General features: G+C 33.6%; 1 protein-coding gene across 2 annotated transcripts in view; it reads left to right on the top strand.

The window, feature by feature from the left end:
• FSTL5 (follistatin like 5) overlaps nucleotides 1–19,130 on the top strand; it is a 301,991-nt gene that overhangs the window by 186,239 nt on the left and 96,622 nt on the right. For both annotated transcript variants that reach the window (XM_026061240.1, XM_026061238.1), the window contains exon 6: nucleotides 16,581–16,747. In XM_026061240.1, coding sequence (XP_025917025.1) covers nucleotides 16,581–16,747 — 167 coding nt within the window. The remainder of the gene's footprint in view (nucleotides 1–16,580; nucleotides 16,748–19,130) is intronic.

Genomic DNA, 19,130 nt, shown 5'->3' with positions numbered 1-19,130 from the left:
GAACAATGCACGTTCTCATTCTCCCTGACTCTGGTGTGATTTGAGAATGTTTAGCACTTTGCAGGATTCTGATCAGTGCCAATATCACTGTAAGTAATTTAATTCTTTAGTGCTGCAGGCCTGCACTGAAAAGAATTTTCTCAGCTTAAAATGGCTTATATTTCTCGTCAAACATCTTTAGATCTTGATAAAATGCAATAAACAAATGATGTTTCTTCATTAATTTAGAAGCTTATTAACTGATTATACTTTAAATATATGATTTATTACTTCTGTTAGTGTATTTATATCTAAAATTGTAGCACTAAAGCATCGTATTCTTGCTTGTAAAAACAGGGACTGATAACACTTAAATAGTGATTTGAACAAATGAAACTCATTATGAATGAATGGTTTACAATCTATGATTACGTTTCTGAAACATCCTGAGGTCAGATGTTGACCTCAAGATGAAGGCATTATGTGAACCTGCTGTCTCATTATTGCAGACACCACTGATGCATTTGGTATATACCAGACCATATATATACCAGCCTTTGGTATATGAAGTTTGTGGAAGTAGCTCTAGTGGCCTGAGTGAAATTCTATGGCCAGATAAACCTTTAAAAAGAATGAGAGTGGGAAGAGAAGTAGTTAATGTTACCTTGTTTTTTTTTAAATTGTGGGGKTTTTTTTTTCCTTCTTGCTACTGGTCTCTGAGTACCAAATTCACGAAATAAATTTTCTTCTTTCCCCCAGAATTTAATATAAGAAATAATCTTGACTGTGAAATGGCCATTATTATTTAAAATATTAAAATACTTGTATATAAAATGGCATCAACTATCTTAAGTATTTTAACAAAAAGTCCATAATGTTCTTAGCATAATTTCAGTTCACTGTTATCTGCAGCTGCCTAAGTTTCCTTAATTTGTATCAGTACCAGGTAGCTTTTGTAGTACTGAACACTGCAGTTGGTTATCTGAAGCCTTATAATATGAAATGTTGAAACGTTTGCTCTACCTCGATGTACTGATCAGTGTGGGTAGAGATTAGGTATTCACTTTCTTATTTATCATTAGTTTTGTGCTATTTATGAAGAACATGAACACTATCAAGGTCTGAAAACATGATCACTGAAATTAGTGGAATGTTAAACTTGATGGATGTTTAAACTCAAAGACATTCCAGGGCTTTTAAGAAGACAGACTGTAGTAATTTATAGTCACATACCAAATGTAAGATGAATTGACTAGAATAGAATGACAAATGTTACATTTCATCATTATGAAAATAAGTGGATGTGAGGATAGCATCCACTAATTGTATAATTGTACAAGTACAATTGGCTAAGTGTACTTGTGTGTATTTATAAATAGGTTTCAAAGAAACATTTGCTTAAGTATCAGCAAATTAATGTTCTAAATGTTAAAATTGCTTGAAATATCTGCAAGGTATTCATAAGATCGGAATTATTTAAAAATACGATATTTTGTTCAACATCTATTTGAATCTTCTGTTTTGGTGGTTCTGTCATTTTTACTAACCTAAATTTTATGCGTTTTCACAGCTGTATTTTGATTTTGCCTATCTTATCAGTTTATTATGAGACACAAAATCCCCTGATTCAATTACCTGTTTGTGAATCAGATAATTGCACAGGCTTTTAAGGAGCTGTAGTGATTTACATTGCTACAGATGCTCTGTAAAGTAATTCCTTTTCTTACAGCATCCAATTGTAGAGGTCATTTTTCTGTGCACATTTTTTATTCGCAAAAGCCATTATTCCTTTCCTGTACCTCTTCTTGGAAAAGTTTGCACATAACACATACTCTCATTCCAAAGTGAAATGTATGGAAATGAGTTAAGGATTAGAGTTAATCTTATGTTGTTGTTTTTAATGGAAATACTCTGCAGAGATTGTATCTTTGCTGCAGATATTACAGTCAGTCCATAAAGCAATTCTCCAACTATCCTCCACCTACAACTGTCTATCTAGTATCTATTATCTATGTAACAGTGATAGGATAGTTGCTTGAAAAACTCAGTTAAATATTTGTGTTTTCAGTCAGTGCAGCTAGCGCTACAATACTGGTAATTCTTGACCTAGTGTGATATATCAAATGAGATACATCTAGCGTGATATGTCAAATGAGATGCAGCCCACAGCTGCATAGACACATTCTACATTTCTGTATATGATGACAAGGGAGTCTTAAATAATCAATGACTTCTCATATTTCCATGAACAATGCTTCTGAACTATTTTATAATGATCCTAGCGCAAGCGAAGTAATGATCCTAGCAAGTGAAAGTATATGTTTTATTGATTTTTATAAAGACTTAAGTGAATCATTATAGTCTTTTTGGCAATCATTCATAACTTGAGGACTGTCAAATGCTATACTCTGTGCAGGCAACTTGTGAAAAACATTAGGTCTCAAGGAGCAGTTTGAGTCAATGTACATCACAGCTAAAATTGATTTAATTAAAGTAACAGTGGCAATTAAACACATATATGATGAGCTGTGCAATTTTGTTTTAGTTTTATCAACTTGTGACTTAGATATTAGTAAAAAATATTAACGATTTTCAAAGTCTGCATTGCCATCATTCACATTTCATTTTCTTAAAGCAAGTATTTGTAATGTGTGGGGAAAAAAATGCAGAAAAATGCTTTGACATCCAAAGACCCCTCTGTTAAGAACAATTAGAAATATCAGAAGATTAATTTACTTATTGAGTAATCCAGGATAATCTGATTGGAAGATAGCACATACTGTTTATTAATTAAGCTGTATTACAATTAATATACTTTTAATTTAATTGGGGGGGGGTCAAATACTTACAGTTCTCTCTCTTAAAACTAGAGCATGTAAGCACTATAAGGAAAATTCAGAAATCAGATTTGCTGGGTAAATTCCATGTAAAATCAAGAAGCATGTCTTTAGAATGTAAGAGTTGTGGTACCGGTTCAGACTAAGATCCAGCTGGCCCGGTACTTTCTCTCAACCATGGATTTAAATTGATGCCTAGAGAAGAATAAGAATAGGACATGATACTTCCCTCATACTCTTCCAAGTGCATGTTCAGTCTCTCCTGAGCATGTAAGCTTCTTAAATCTGTAATGTCCTTTAGATAAGAGATCTTTAGCTCTATTGCCTGAAAGTTGAAACCTACTATCATTTGTTTTGAACCTGACTCCCATTTGCTTAATTTGATGGCCTTCCAGTATTAGAAGAAATAATGAACAATCAATACCTTTTCAAGCATCTCCATGACAGTCATGATTTTGTAAAACCTGTTTTGAAGATTAAAAATCCCAGCCTACTTAGTCATTTTTCATATTTAAACTCTTCTATACCCTTATTATGCTTGCTGTTTTTCTCTGAATCTTTGCCAGTTCTGTTAGTTCCTTAGCAGAGGACCCAGAGCTGCATGTATTATTCATGTGGACAAGCCATGGATTTATATAGGGGCAAACTTATGTTTTTTGTTTGCTCTCAATTCCTTTCATAGTAATTCTTAACTTTGATTTGAATTTTTGACTGCTAGAGGACAAAGTCTATGGAACTATCTATCTTCACTCCTGAGGAGTCAACTTACAGCCCATTGTTTTAGATGCAAAGTTAAGATTGTTTTTCCGCTTGTGTAACACTTTTATTTTCATACAATTTATTTACCATTTTATTGCTCAGCTTCTCAGTCTCATAAGGTCCTTCAGCTTCTCCTCACAGTCTGCATTCAGTCTTACCACTTCAAACTGCTTTGACTTTCCTATAGCACAGTGTTCCTGTGGTTGTTTTCATTCTACCAGACTTCTGATGTGCCTAATAAACCAGTATATTTGTTTAGGGTAGGGCATTTCTGTCTTTAATCTTAGACTATGTGTATTTGTGTAGGAGCATGTGTACCACTCTTTGGTTCCTACTTTGGCACACCAGTTAAATTGCAGTTCATTTCTGCTGCATATCCTGTTTGAAATCCTCTAACATGTTCATCACCTACAGATACAAAATTTTAATTTCTGCATCCTGAGCAGCCCTAAAAAATGCTTTTCCATGTCGCTTTCCACTCTACAGCTTTTGAATTTCTAATCTCTTGGATTTATATGGCACCTTGTTTTTCTTTTAGTTCAGGTGAAGTCCATCTCTGTTTTATTACAGAAGCGTCTTCAATTCCTGATGAATTTGACACCTTTATAAACAGAATTCTGAGAGAAAAATCAGATAGATTTTCATTTGGTCTAAATCAGATATGAAGTACTGAATTTAGATGCATGTTTACAAGCTAAAGATTTGCTCTTATTTTTAGACTGGGTGCAGTAAACTTTCTTAAATCTCAAGTAGTGAAGAGAGCAAGCAAAAATAATATTCATATATTTCGAAATTTAGGAGAAAGTACAGTTTCTTACCAGAATTCTGATATGTTTCCTATTGCATGTATGATATAGACCATTAATCATTCTCTTCAGTCACGATGCAGTCTGAGAATCAAAATGAAGTAGTCATGGATGTTACTTGTTTCAAAGTAAGACCTTAATACACAGATTTTTTTTATTTTTTTCTTAGTACAGGTGCTCTCAGCAGAAGCCATTTGTTAGCACATAATTCAAAAAATTCCCTGGTTGTTTTTTAGCAGAAGACCGTTGTTGTTGAATACAGTTTCTTTTTTTTGTGTTTGTGACCTACAAAAACAGGTTCCAGAAGGCTTCAGTAGTCTGTCTGTGCCTCTACATTTGGAGTTACTTCTGTGTGCCTTGGGGATAGACTGGTACACAAGAACCAAGAAAGAGTTAATGATACAGGAGAGAAGGAAAAGTTCAAGCAGGAAAGAATAAAACTTGATAGACTTCCCTTCATGAAGCTTTCTTCAAAGGATTTGAGATAGGGTTGCAAGGAGCAGGAAAGTCACCTCACATTTTCCTAAGGCATCATGCATTCCTGTCATGTAAAGAAGAGTGAAGAAAGGAGTGTTGTACAAAAAATTACTTCTCAAACAAAATGTAGTTTGGGAAATTTATATTTTTATGGGATAGAGTTATCCTTTTTCCCCTGCTTGTCCAGATCATTTTACCTCTTCATAAGACATATGCAAAGCATTTGAATAGGAAAATTGTCAGTACAAAGCAGCCCACTTGAAAGCAGCTCTTAAAATGTGGTTTTTCATTGACAGAATACTGAGTCCCTACTGTAACTTCAGCCCAGTTTTTTTGAAAGCATGTGGCAGAAGCCATCATCCTATTATAGGAGGTTGAATGCCTGGACAGGTCTCTCTGAAAAGCCCGTGTCTGTTACGTTGTACTTAGTCAGAAAAGTCACTGCTGCCTGACAGGAAGCAGCTGCTTTTCTCCCATTAGGGATGAATGCATTTCTTCCTCGAAGTTCAAAGCTCCTGTCACCCCAAGGGCTGCAGACCCTTGATACCGAACTGAACGTGGCTTTCCGTGCTTGGTTATGCTATAAAACTGAAGCAAGTCCTAGTCAGATTGTTAATACTCTCTTAGAATATCAGATTGTATTTTGTTCCTTTGATTACACTAAAATATTAAACATAAAAATTTTTTTGAAATAGTTTTTCCATTTTTTATTGCATAAGGGTGATCAAGGAACCAGATCTTTGTATTTCCACCCCCATCACTTTCTTCAGGGTCAGTATATTTTGTGGTGGAATGAATACCTTCACAGATACTGTAATGGTTGCTGTGTTTCATGTTAAGATTGCAACATAAAGAACAAAGCATTGACTTTAATTTAACATGAGAAAGGACACTGTTGTATTGGGACTGTGCTCACTGGAAGTTAAATGGTTAATTATGATGCTATTGGTTCTCTGATATGATATTTTGTCTTTAAATTGTCTATAAATTACCAAAGTCTTCCTTTGGTAATTTAGGCACCCAGTGTTGATACTAGAGGCCTCTGAAGCATTACATAACCTCTATATTGGTGGCTTTGGGTTTAGGAGATGCAACTTCCTTCACGGCTTATTTTTGTAGGACGATGTGGTGCAGCGTTCTGAAAACCAAACTTACAAATACATTGTTGAAAAACGGCGAAGACATAGAAGGTATCTGTAAAAATTACTTGGGGAAGTGCCTTCCAATGAGAGACATAAAGGTCTCGGTCTAATTAAGTTAATAAAAAGATGACCATGTGGTGAGTTACCTTCAGTAGTTTAGTTGAAAAGAATTTTCTAGAACAGAACATGATGGAGAATGAACCAAAGCTGAAGCAAGTTGTGTTCAAATTGCATAACAAAACTTTAAAATATATAAATAGTTAACCTACGAACAAGCTAAGATCCTGCATTGGTTCTTTTTAGTTACTTTATCTTTCTTTTTTAAATAAACTACCAAAAGCATCACATCATCTATTCTCTTGTAATTGCCAAATTTGTTACATATAAGAGAGACATTAATCTTTTGATTTAGCAAAACACCAACTTTTGAACAAGCTAAGATCCTTTATTGGTTTGTTTTTTAGCCTCGTAAAAGCAATACTTTGTAATTAACACAATTAAAAGACAGTGTATGTGTGTGTATATATATATATWTTTTTTTCCTAAATGCATGTCTCTGGAGCATGCTCTGTTTCTATCCCAGGAAAAGCTGGCATTAGCACTGAACAAAGAAAACTGTTTAAAAAAAAAAATTGACCTTCGCTTTAATTGTAAAGACTTTATTACTGCGTGCATCTTTATACTTGTGTAAAATATAATCTTCTATAGTTTATTTAGTTCTTTTGCTTACTTCAGCAGTGATACCTTTTGTTTGGAAATCTGCTCATGTGATCATTTTGATGATAATACAATCAGAAGATGAAAGCTATTACAGTTTCAGTTAATATAGGTATTTGATGCTAAATTCACTAAATGAAGTCAGTTGAGATATTTTACTTTATTTATCCTTATTTTTAAAACCTGAAACATTCTTAATGTTCCTAGGTATCTGAATAAAGAACACTGCATTCCAGATATGGAAACAGAAATAGAAACTGTAGGTTTTTGCATAATGTTTATCTTTCCAAGAAAGTTTCTCCATGAAATAAATGTTGCCTTGCATGATCTATAAATCACCTTTTATTATATCTTATTGGCCAGCATTAAAAATAAAGCTCATTTGCAGACAGGTTTGTGCTTTTTTATTGTTTATATTAATTTATGGAATTGATTTGTACAGATGTTCATAAAAACATGAGCTATTCTAATATTAACTGTAATTGTCAACAAAATGACTTTCAAATCTCTTGTCAGCAAAATGAAAGATGAGTATATTTTAATTAATGTGATAAGCCTGTTAAGAGCTTTTGTTGTTACAGTAATAGAACAGTGGAAACCTCTGCTGAGCTGGCCATAACACTGGAAATAGGACCTCCTCAGTTTTAATACAAGCACTGCAGCTGAAATATTATGTAGTAATGAAAAAGTTACTTATGTATTTTTTGTTTGGTTAAATGCATTATGAGAACAGATCTCTTGTTTTTTAACAGGTTTCTCAGATTTCTAAATATTGATGTTTTTCAGCACTTTGATTATGAAAGTACTGCACCATGCTTTCCTTAAATTTTCTCCATATTTTAAGCCATTTTTGTTATTTTTTATTGTTTCAGATTTAGGAAGGAAACTGCCTCACTTCATAATCAGTATCATTTTTTTCAGTCAGCAGGAATAAGGTTCTTTGGCTTTAATTTAATGAATAGAGAGTTTAGCTTTTGAAAAAGATCCCTTTGCTGGCATCCTACCTAAAGAAAAACCATTCAGGAACAATGGTACCTCACTTTTCATACTGAAACTTTCAACTAGGTATGAGAATAATTTGTTTAGGACAAATTCAAAGCAGGAAATACATTTGCAACCTGAGACTTATCCATATATGATCCTGTAAGGTAGTTGTTCTCCTCTTTATTCAGTCTCCTGTGTTGCTTGGCTTTGGAAAACCACTCTGATGTTATGAAACATCAAATTGATTTCCACATGGAAATATCAGTATGGAACAGTATATATTCACTGTACTCTTTAGGGGAAAAATAGTATTGCTATGTCCAGTTTTTATATACTAATAAATAATAAGCTTAGCAAATTTTGGAACATTGCATCTACTTATTCTAACATGAATTCTTCATGTGGATCGATTTTTAGTTGAGAAATATAAATTCTGCTTGAGCAGGAATTCTTCAGGGTCATCAGTGCTCTATATACTATTTTGTACTGTCTCTGTGCTGCTGTGCTGTTGTGGTAAATGGATTGACAAAGAAGATATTATTTGGAAATAATAGTATATTTTTCTGTAGAAAAATCACTTTCATGCTTACATTAAAGCCTCTTGATTTAATAAAGTAACTTTAAAAATCTTCCTTTAGATGAAACAATTAAGATGTGCTAGCTATTGAAATACAGCCTCCGGACAGATTTAGTTCTGGCCTCCCAGTCTTTGTTTTTTTCCTTTATTTGAAGTATGAATGTTTATTTTCAGATGCACTGTGTCTTGCCCTAAGTTTATAGGGAAAAAAAAAAGTTTGTGATAAAGACAATTTCTTCTTTCGGTAGTTTCATTGCACTGTAAAATGAAATTCGGCATGCTTTCTTCAGCCTAACATGCTAAAACTAGTCTGAGCTATATGAAAACATGAAACTCTTTTTGCATCATTTAATTTCTAAGCTGACAAAACTAGTCATGCCACTGATGCTGATTTATAAATTGGTTTAAAAGAAGAGTAAAGTGAAGCTGATGAAAAAGCTCTTGTTACATCATTTTGAGAAGGTAGCCTTGACATCAGAGGAGGAAAAGACACATTAAATATTTGCATTTTAGCTATTTGAAGCTATCAAGTAATGTCGTGGTAAGACTTGCCACAGCTAAATGGCAGTAAATCCATGTTTTTCTCAGTTAACTGAAATAATTAACACCTGATGGTGTTTGTTGAGAACTTTCTTTATTTGGCATTTTCTGTTGGTGGAATACATCCAGCTGTTGATTGATTTCAAGGCCTTTGAATCTGTTGATATGACATTTCTGAAAAATACTGGTCAGAAAATTCCTAGTAGTAAGCATTTTGTCTCAAATTTCACATCCTTTCTATTTTTATGGAATTTTTTGTTCTTTATTTTTCATCTTTTCAAGTTCTTTTAAAGTATTATGTCTAGACTAGGAGGTTCTAAGCATTATTTAATTGTGTTAATTACTTTAAGTGTAGTATAGGTTTTTATGACCTTGGAAACTGAGCCAAGAACAAACATTTCATATCCTGTTGAAAAGCAGTAGCTGTAAATACCCTGTAATTGCAGGGTACTTTTTGAAAAAAGATCTGGCAGTTAACTGTAGCAAAACAAAAGGCAAAAATTTATCCTCTAAAAGCACTCATTTTGGATTCTTTGTGCTAGATTTTATATGCTATCCCTTAAGCTTAAAGCATACTGTAAGCCATAGACAAAAGGCTTCTTTGCTTGGTTTTAAAAGTTGATTGCTTTTAAATTACATTCTAAATAGGCAAACAAAATAAATACAGGCTTAACGCAGTCTTAATTTTAGATAGTGAGTACCAGTCTGCATAATGTTCATTAGTTTAGACAAAAAAGTGTTTTGCGGCTGCTGTGAATAAATACATAAAACTTACATAAGTAGATGAGAAGGCTCAAATTATACATTTGTTAGTGGAATTTAATTAATCCAAACAGTCTACAATTATATAAGGTCTTCCTCCCTTCAATAGGTAATCAATTATTATGTGATATATAAAGTCCAAATACAACATTTTCATGTACTACTTATCTTTTGAAAACTTTTATTCAAAGTGGTCTAGTGGCTGGTCATAAGAAATTGGTCATAAGAAACCAGTTATTCAATCCCATATGAAATTTCATATGTAATTGACATTTCCCCCTCTATTAGCCTGATCTAGTACCATAAGATAATGGGTTTTATAATTATGTTCAGTGCCTGCAGACTGTATTGGGCCATAAAGGGAGTTAGAGATGTGATTTTTTCATGTATAGGGAGAGATCTGAAATACCCCAAATTATACCACCTATTCTTTATCTTTTTCAGAAAACTAAAAGAATTTCAAGTGTACCAGCTCTTTTTATAAACAAACTCATTTTAGATCATCACAGAATGTTCCATGTTATGGGCAGAAGCTCATTGTCCGATTTTTAAGAAAACAAATAGGTGGATCAAAGCATCACAGAACTATTGCTATCTTTTTTTTTTCTCTAGCACTACTCTTTTGCTGATATGCTTTAAAAATATAGTGATATTGTTTCATCTGCTAGCTTGCAAGAGTATTGATATAGCTTAACTACACAAAGAAAGACAACCCAGGATGTATGATGCTTGAAGAAATAATGACTGAAGTAATGTTTCATTATTGATTTATCCTGTTACTGCTGGGATATTTTCATGAAATGCCAGCTTTAAAAAATCCTTTTCCCTGTTTTCCGTAGCTTGGTTACTAAACATGTGACAAATGAAGAGAACTGGACCACTGATGCTCTATCAGCGTTTGATAATTGATCATCACTTGCAATATTGAAATATCTTCCTCAGAAGTATTTATGTTATATTTATTTGTAAAATCTTCCTAAAGTCACCAGCATGCAGAGCTAAAAGCTTTATAAATGCATACAGGAGCACCCAGTCACTGGGTAACTATTAATGTATTTTAGGTTGTAAATTATTTGGGGAAGGTTGTTTCTTTAAATTCATTGTTTATAGGTTCCAAAAATTCCTGATCTCTGGGACCTGAGAGAGAGAGAGAGACAGTATTATAAGCCTAGAAACAAAGGTAACCATGATGTAGTAGTAAGGTGTATCAATGATACAATGTATTGCAAAGCAAAACAAACAAAAAGGCAGCATATGATAATTGACCAATTTCTTTGCTGATTCAGTAAGAGGTGATAATGTTTTGCACTCGGTTTCAGTAAGTTCTTAGGTTACTTTATAAAGACATCAGGAAAATATCTGTATCAGAAAAATATTTAGAAAAATAGCTTTGAAAATAACCTTGCATCAGGTGATCTTAAACTGACTGAATTTTAACTGAAGGACAAACAAAAGCAAGTGTCTAACAGAGTTTCTAGATAACCAGAAAGAAGCGATGAGAAATGAACTATTTTGATCAGTTTCGGCAAAGCACTTGGTGTGATGTCACCTGAGAACCTGCTGAGTCAACTAAAACACTGAGAATTAGTAGAGAATAAGGAGCTGGTTAAAAGGGAGGTGATATGGGGGAAATAAGTGGGGAAAGTTTTCCCCAAAGTGGGGAAATATCACTTTGGAAAGAAGTTCTTAGTGAAATTTTCCAGTGTTCATCTGGAAAGCAAACTTATTTAATACTTTCACTAATACCTTGACCAAAAAAAAAAAAAAAAAAAAGGCAAGAGAAGTCTTCGAAAACCAAGATTTGGAAGTCATCATCAATACAGGAAAAATATTGGATTTTTATAGTAGAGGAATTCACAACGTTTAAATCTGGCACAGTAAAAATGAGATGAAATATAATGTTACAAAGTACCAGATCTTATACTTAGTTAATAGTAAGAAATTCTACTTCAAGCTGAGAATTCATCTACTGGAAACAGCAGAAGAGGAGAGAACTGTGTGGACTTGTCAGTCACAGGGTGAATGTGAGGTGCCAGATGAGGAAAATGTGAAAATGGCAATTGCATTCTTCGCATGTATTGATTGAAGTCTTTCAATAAAAGATATGAATCGGCTAATACATTGCACATTTTTCATCCAAAATGTTGTGTGCAGTTCTAGTTCATCTGTTTTCAAGAAGGATGAATTCAAGCTGGATCTAGTACAAGTGAAAAGATCATTAAGGAGAAGTATAAGGGGAGGAACCAAAAGAGCTTGGCTTTGTACTTTTGGGAGAATGGAGGGTAGGAGAGTTAGCAGAATGGCTGTAGCAACCATGAAATTTGTCAAAGCTTTTCGACCATCTGATGTACATCCCTCAACAGCACAGGAGTGTCTTGTATTTAAAACAGTAGCATTTTTTCATCTCAAGTATTTCTGAGCTTCTTCAGCAAGAGTTCTTTTTTCCTGACCAGTGTTAATGTTATAAAATGTCTTCCAAACATTTAACATTTACTCTGCATTCACTATTTCTGATGTATCTAACCTCTAACATTTATTCAGATGAGATGAAATATAATGTTACAAAGTAACAGATTGTTTTGTCATCAGTGATTTGTTGTGGTTTAGAACTCAAAATCTTTGTTGACCTAATGATGTGTCTGGAGGAGCCACAACCAAGTTCATACATATAGTGTACCTTAGTAGACCTTTCACACTTCTGATAAGAGCAAACTATAAGCTAAAACCTACTGCTTACGTACACTTAATGTTACTGCCTGGCAGAAAGAATTTACTGTCAGAACCAGGTTCATTTCTTTTGGGGAGGAAAGAAGAGATGGTACATGTGTTATTTAGTTCCTGGGCCTAGCTCTTCTGTTTCCAAGGGACTGTCAGAGCGCCTGGACTCTGAGCGCTGCTGCCCCGAGGGATCTGTGCACTGGCAAGCACTTTCCTCCTCCTGCCAAATTTGCCCTCTAGAACTGATGAAGAGGGGCTCATCCCTGTCTTGGTCTGGTTTCTCTGCATACACAAATAGCATATTTAACATATCTAGCATATTTATTAAAGTGTTTGTTTTTATAACTGTTAACAAATATGTAACACTTCAGTGCATTGATTGGTTCCAGGTGGGACAACTGTGCTTAACTTTAAGAAATTATGCATTTAGCTTGTTTGGTACAATAGAGGTAAATGATAGAAGTTATAAATGGAATATTGACATATATAATATTGAAGACTGAGAACTAATTAAATCATTTTTAGGGAATTCCTCTGGCAAAATTAGTATTGTCATTTTCCTTTTTTATTATTACTTTTTGCTTCTTCCTGAGTGTTATTCTGTAAGACAAGGCTATGATTACAAGTAAATATAAAGCAGTTCAAAAAAAAAAAATGAACCATTAGTTTCAACAAAATAATATAGTAATACTTCTATCTCTCTTTGATTTCTGAATATCATCTTTGTTAAGGGGGAAAACACTAAACATTACATTTGTTAACTATTCCCTTTCCTACTGTTGCGTTTTGATTAAAAAATGATAAATGCTTCTATAATAGACAGTTACTGGCCTTCTATATACAGGCATTCACAGTAATACTTTTATTATTTGCAAAAAGGCTTCAAAATCTAGTAGACTTTAAATTAGGTAGCTCAATTTATCATGTGAAGGTTAGTATTTTTCATAGGGGGTCCAATAACAAAAGCTGATTTTAGTCATGAAACAATGATCATATCTTAAATAGTGACTTTGGAAAATGCAGATAATTACCCCTCTATAAATTAACTTTCATAATATTTACCTTCCTTTTGAGATCTTTGCATAGTGAATTCTATAAAGAAGCAAAATATTAGCGTTGGCAGTCATTGTCTACCAGGAGTTTTGAATCTTTCAGAATTCATGCAGGTACGTTTCAGGAAATCTAGGTGACAGCATTGCTGAAGAATCATCTCCTGTAATGGGATGTAGGAGCTAAAATGGTTTCGATCAATCATCAGATGGATGCAGTACATCTTAGAAACTCCAGACAGCAGCACAATATTCAATTTATACATTTCCTTTTCCTAGTGTTATAAGTTTTGTCACATAGTGTGTCTAGTTAGAAAAAAAATGAGCTGATCACATTTGTGCATGTCTGGTGGGCAGTGTTACTGAGTTTTGAGTTGTAGAACATTCCTTCTGGAAAAGAAAAAATTAAGCCTTTTTTGTCTCATACTCCAAAATTGAGGCATGGATTTTATTCTTTAATTATAGAACAACAAAGCTTTGCTTCCTGAAGCTATTGAAATGCTTCTTTGATGCTTGTATTGAGGGGAAAAAAAGCATTAAACAAAATATACTGGCTTTTTAATTGCGTTAATTACAAAGTATTGCTTTTATGAGGCTAAAAAAAAAATAAAGGATCTTAGCTTGTTCATAGGTTGCTGTTTTGCTATAATCAAAAGATTAATGTCTCTCTTACACAAAACTGATTTGGTAATTAACAGAGAATAGATACATGATGCCTTTTGTAGTTAATTTTAAAAATGAAATATAAGATAACCAGAGATTTTTGACGCTCTAGCAGCTGAGTTGAAGAATTGTTATTTGGATGCTCTTTATAGAAGGTTATGAAAGTCAAGTAAAAAGGGTGCATTACATGGCAAGTATCATGTGAAACACCTTCAACTCCTATACCTCTTCTGCCTAATAAAGCAAAATCCTTACAAAGGTAGAATTTTAAGATGTTTTATTTAATCAGACTTACCTAAAGGAAAAAGACAACTCTCAGCTGTTCAGCCTCACATACAGCGAATTACACAAGAAGGAAGTCTATGCAGTGTCATCAAATCAACATATACCCCTTTCCATGTAAATGTTCAAGTGATTTGTGCAACATGGCAATGGCCTTCTTTTACAATCAGAGCTGTTTGCTGTATGGATTATCAGAGAAAGCGTTTATTATCAGACTGTTATTGCACATGTCAGAATTTTTGAAAGAGCATTCAAAAATATGAAAAAAGATGAACCTGAAAAACTAGATCTTTCTCCTTGGGTTGAAGTGGACATGGATGCTCACATAGTTTCTTTTTTTCTTATTGTTATTTGCTCAGTTTGTTTTCAGTTTGTGGTGCCATACAAAGGTAGTTCATGAAGCTATGCCTTTTTTTTTTTTTTTTTTTTTTGCTATATGAAATGCCAGAGTCAATGAAAAATGGAGGAAGATTTACTTTCTGTATACTGTTAGGTTGAAAGGGCTGGGAGTAGTTCTCTACTGGTAGTAGTTTTGAAATAGTTAACTTGCTTTTACATGAAATAAATTTGTTCCAAAATTGTATGACAAAGGCTTCATTAAATTAAAATTAAAGTACTTTTCCTTTAAAGGTTGTATAGTCTGTATTTACCATTATATTTATTCATACTGAATTTTAATTTGTTCAGTCATTTTGTTGACTTTATTTTTTTACTTATGAAATCTAATTTGTATTATAATTGTACTTTTTTTGATATTTCAAATACCATACCAAAAATAGTCTTCATTCTCACAAGATATTAGTGAATTTGATTATACTGCACTGGTATTAATTTTAGAAATGTCAGGTACTTTCATGAGCAATATTGAATTTTTTCATGAACTAGCTATGAATGTGAAAACATTGTTTCAGATTTCTCATGTTGATTGAATTTTTTCTTACTCATATATCCATGCAGAACAGATTTATTTGCACGTGTTCTTAATGTCTTTGCTTCTAAATGGGTTAGCAATGTACCTTTCTTACCAAAAAAACCCACAAAAAACAAACAGACACCTCTCAGCCCCCCTCCGTCCTGGTGACACACTTTTGAAAGTGCATCCTCTACATTTACTGATTTGCAGATATTTTATAGTAGGGTATTTTAGGTAATACCAAATAAAACAAAAGTGGCTTATAAGGGCTTGTAAAATTGCTTATTATTAGCACTAGTGAATTCTACTGTGTTCTGCACAGCAAATGCAAAGAATAGGTGGTGAATATTGGTGGACTGAAACAGTTCAGGATATTTCACGTGAAGTGCTACATTTACTTCAGGTTTGTCTTCAACTATTTTACGGTGTTGTACTCTGTAGTTGTGCTAGGTGCTATATTCCATCATAGTTGTTGCTACTGTTACTTGGCAGATACAGCAGTTTGAGAATTTGTATTATAAAGAAGTGCTCTTTTTTTTTCTTTGTTTTTTGGTATTTAGGAGACATTTATTAAGGTGCCATAACTATTTACTATTCTTGCTCTGGATTTCTCAAATTATAAGAGGAATCATGTTTGACTAGAGAAAATTAGAAGAAATTATTTTAACATTGTTTTCTGAAAATGACATAAACTAATGTGTTTGATGGACTATGAGTGATGCATGTTCTCATGAGACTGAAATAGAAGAGATGAGTAATGTCAGTTTGATCAGAAAACTGGGTTCTCACTTATATCAAGAAAGAAAGCCATCAACACAGTGGCAAAAAAAGCAAAAACCAAAAAACACTGGCAGACCAGTGAAGAGACCTCAGCAAATACCTTCCTTTTATATTATGAAAGCAGAATTCACTTTATCATCCCTTTCATTTCCTTCTCTGTCCTGTATATTTTGGGCATTGAGCTTCATTCACATTTTCACTTTTCTGAAAATGAACTCATATGTATGACTCCTACAGCCATACTCTCATTTCAGTTCAGATGAAGATGCTAACTACTATACTGCATTGCCCTAACAGTTAAATAACTTCCACTGTCTATCTTTGGATATAGCCTGTCATGGTTATTATAGCCTTACCTCTGAGATTCATGTTAAGAGCTTTCCTTCTTATAAGGTGATACTTGTCAGTCAGTTTAATTGAAATGTCATGCTGACCTTTTATTCAAAATACTCTGAACCTTCCTGTCGTTGTTGGAAGTTCTTTTTACTTTAATTCCAATTAAAATCCTTAAATTACTAGCGTACAAAAACTGCAGGCTAATTAACCTTGTGAAACTGCATGCTAATTAACCTTACAAACAATATATCTTTTGCAGAGGTGGTTCAGCTGAGTCTGCCAGAAGATCAAAAAATAAGCACCACTGCAGCAACAGTAGGACAAAGTGCTGTCTTAAGTTGTGCGATTCAGGGTGCTCTGAGACCTCCCATCATCTGGAAGAGGAACAATGTCATTCTGAATAACTTAGATTTGGAAGATATCAATGTAAGTAATATAACGATCTATTTAATAGCTTGTTATCAAAACTTTTCATAAGGAACAGAAAGGTGGTATTTAACAACCTCCTTAGTCCTGATGTTTTTAGTCACGTGCTTGCAGATAAATAGAAACAAAGAAAAGAAGTTAAAATGAAATGTTTGCAAAACTCAGTCCATTTTTATTTTGCTGTGTAATCATACTTTTGGTGCTAAATACAGAGAAAACGTTTCACAGAACAATCATTTAAAAAATAAATAAATACAGGAAAAGAAGCATACAAAGACAAAATCGCAGTCCAAAATACCATCAGTATTGTACAATGTAAAAACCTCCTGTTAGTTCCTGGAAAGGAGGTTTTCGAATACCTAAAAGAAAAAAAAAAAAAAGAAATTTATAAAATAAACATATTAAGGAATACATAGTAAGTTAGTACAAATGGATCATAGTGATAACATTAGTTCTGACCATTTAATAAAAATATATTTTTTCTAAAATAAGGATCTTATTAGAGAATTGGTTGTTTTGATCATTCCTCTGTGTGTTCAGTAGTGTATATTGTATTTCCTAAAGAACTATTAGTGAGTATCCCTGTAACTTAGAAACCATTTTTTGGGAGGAGAGGAGTGGGGAGGGGGAGAGAGGAGGGGAAGTAAATATCTGCCACCTAACTTTGCCATGACCTCCTAAAATGGAGCAAAACAGAAAATTAGAGGAATTAATTAAACTTTCTGATGAAACTCTGAAATTAAGCTTTCAGCTATATTTTGTTTGTAGATATGTTTACTTTGCTTTGGCCATTTTAAGCTACCACAGTTACAAATGTGGACTTGTGTACAGCCTTTAGATGTGGTTGCACTTGGTCTGCTTTACCCTAGTGAGTCCAAGATCACTGGAAGTGTGATGTATGTGTAGATTGCTTTGTATAGATGTGGAGTATCACCACAATCAAATACTTAGTTTATTCATTTATTTAATACTTCTGTTTATTTCTAAGGAGGCAACTGAATTTGCACATCACCATTGTTGTTTTGTTTTGCTTACTGTTTTTACATTAGCTTTATTTGTAAATTGGACTTCTTTACAGTAATGCTGTATAAAATAAAGGACAGTTTCAAAGCTCAGCTTGCCTGAATGGCAACTTTAAGTTACTTGAGAGGCTTAGGATAAATCCAGCATCCTCTGAAAAGTTGTCACTTAAATTAGTAATTGTTGCATTTGTTAGTTTGGTATTAATAGTCTGACTGACACTTGAGTGTCTCACCCACTCTCAAAAGCGCCCTTCTGCAATATTTGTTAGCTTTCTGTAAATATTCATGATGAATGTAAATAATGATTTGGAGTTCTTACTAATCACTTCTAAGTATAATACACGGCATGAGCTGTAGCGATAGAAACAAGAATGTGCATCTGGACATGCAGAAATAAAAGAGATGATGAATGGAAATAATGAATCTAACAACTCTGTCTGAAGCTGAAAGATTCAGTAGGCTATATTTGCAGAGATGAAAAGAGCAAGTGTTTTGAAAGGTCAATTTTGAGTATGAAAATTCAAAAAATGGAGAAACTTCTGAAGTATTTATAAAAGCTGGAAGACAATCAAGTATGCAATTGTGGAAGACTCATAGTATACCTAATTTGAGGTCAGTCTGCAATGGCGATCAGAGATCCAAAGTTAAGGGGAAAAAACTAAATTGTTGGAATTGGCCAGATTTGTGAACTTTTACTAGGAAAGGAAGACAGTGTGACAGTCAACTGCATCATCAAACCACAAACATAAAAAGCAAATGCACAGACAAAGCAAAGTGAAAATTCCAGTCTGCAGACTGTTTTTGAGTGAGTTTTCAGGAAGGCCAGAAGATGATGTGGAAGCAAACAGAGACCTAGGGAATGCTCATCTCTGGAAAGATATGTATACATATCCCGCACAGAGAGGAATTACTGAACAATTTTCTCTATGAAGGGGTGATCGCTCTGTGTGTGCGTTGTGTGTATGGGTACGGCAAGAACGGTACAGGGAGTAAAAACTCCCAGTGATGGGAACACAGTTTTGAAGACAAATATGTTCACCATCTATTTGTTGACTTAAGAAAAGCATAATGAAACAAAACAATGCTTGGAAATGTTTTTAATCCAAAGTTTATGTTATAGCTTAGTCCTTTAATACTAACAGTTTAGTTATGATTCAAATACAGAGAAGGGATGACAAATCCAATATTCATGGGGTGAAGCACTAAAATATATAGTACTCAAATATATATAGATGGTATTCACCTACTACGTCTTTGTAGATAAACTACAAACAGTGGAAGAAAGAGCTGAGGGAGTTTGGAAACAAAAGAGATTGGCATTGAATTAAATTGGGCCCCAGAGTCTCTTTTCTTCAATATTA

The sequence above is a fragment of the Apteryx rowi genome, unplaced genomic scaffold (assembly GCF_003343035.1).
Source record: "Apteryx rowi isolate R43461 unplaced genomic scaffold, aptRow1 scaffold_178, whole genome shotgun sequence".
Lineage (NCBI taxonomy): Eukaryota > Metazoa > Chordata > Aves > Apterygiformes > Apterygidae > Apteryx > Apteryx rowi.
Note: the sequence above shows the minus strand (reverse complement) of the source record. Positions and strands in the feature narration are given on the sequence as shown.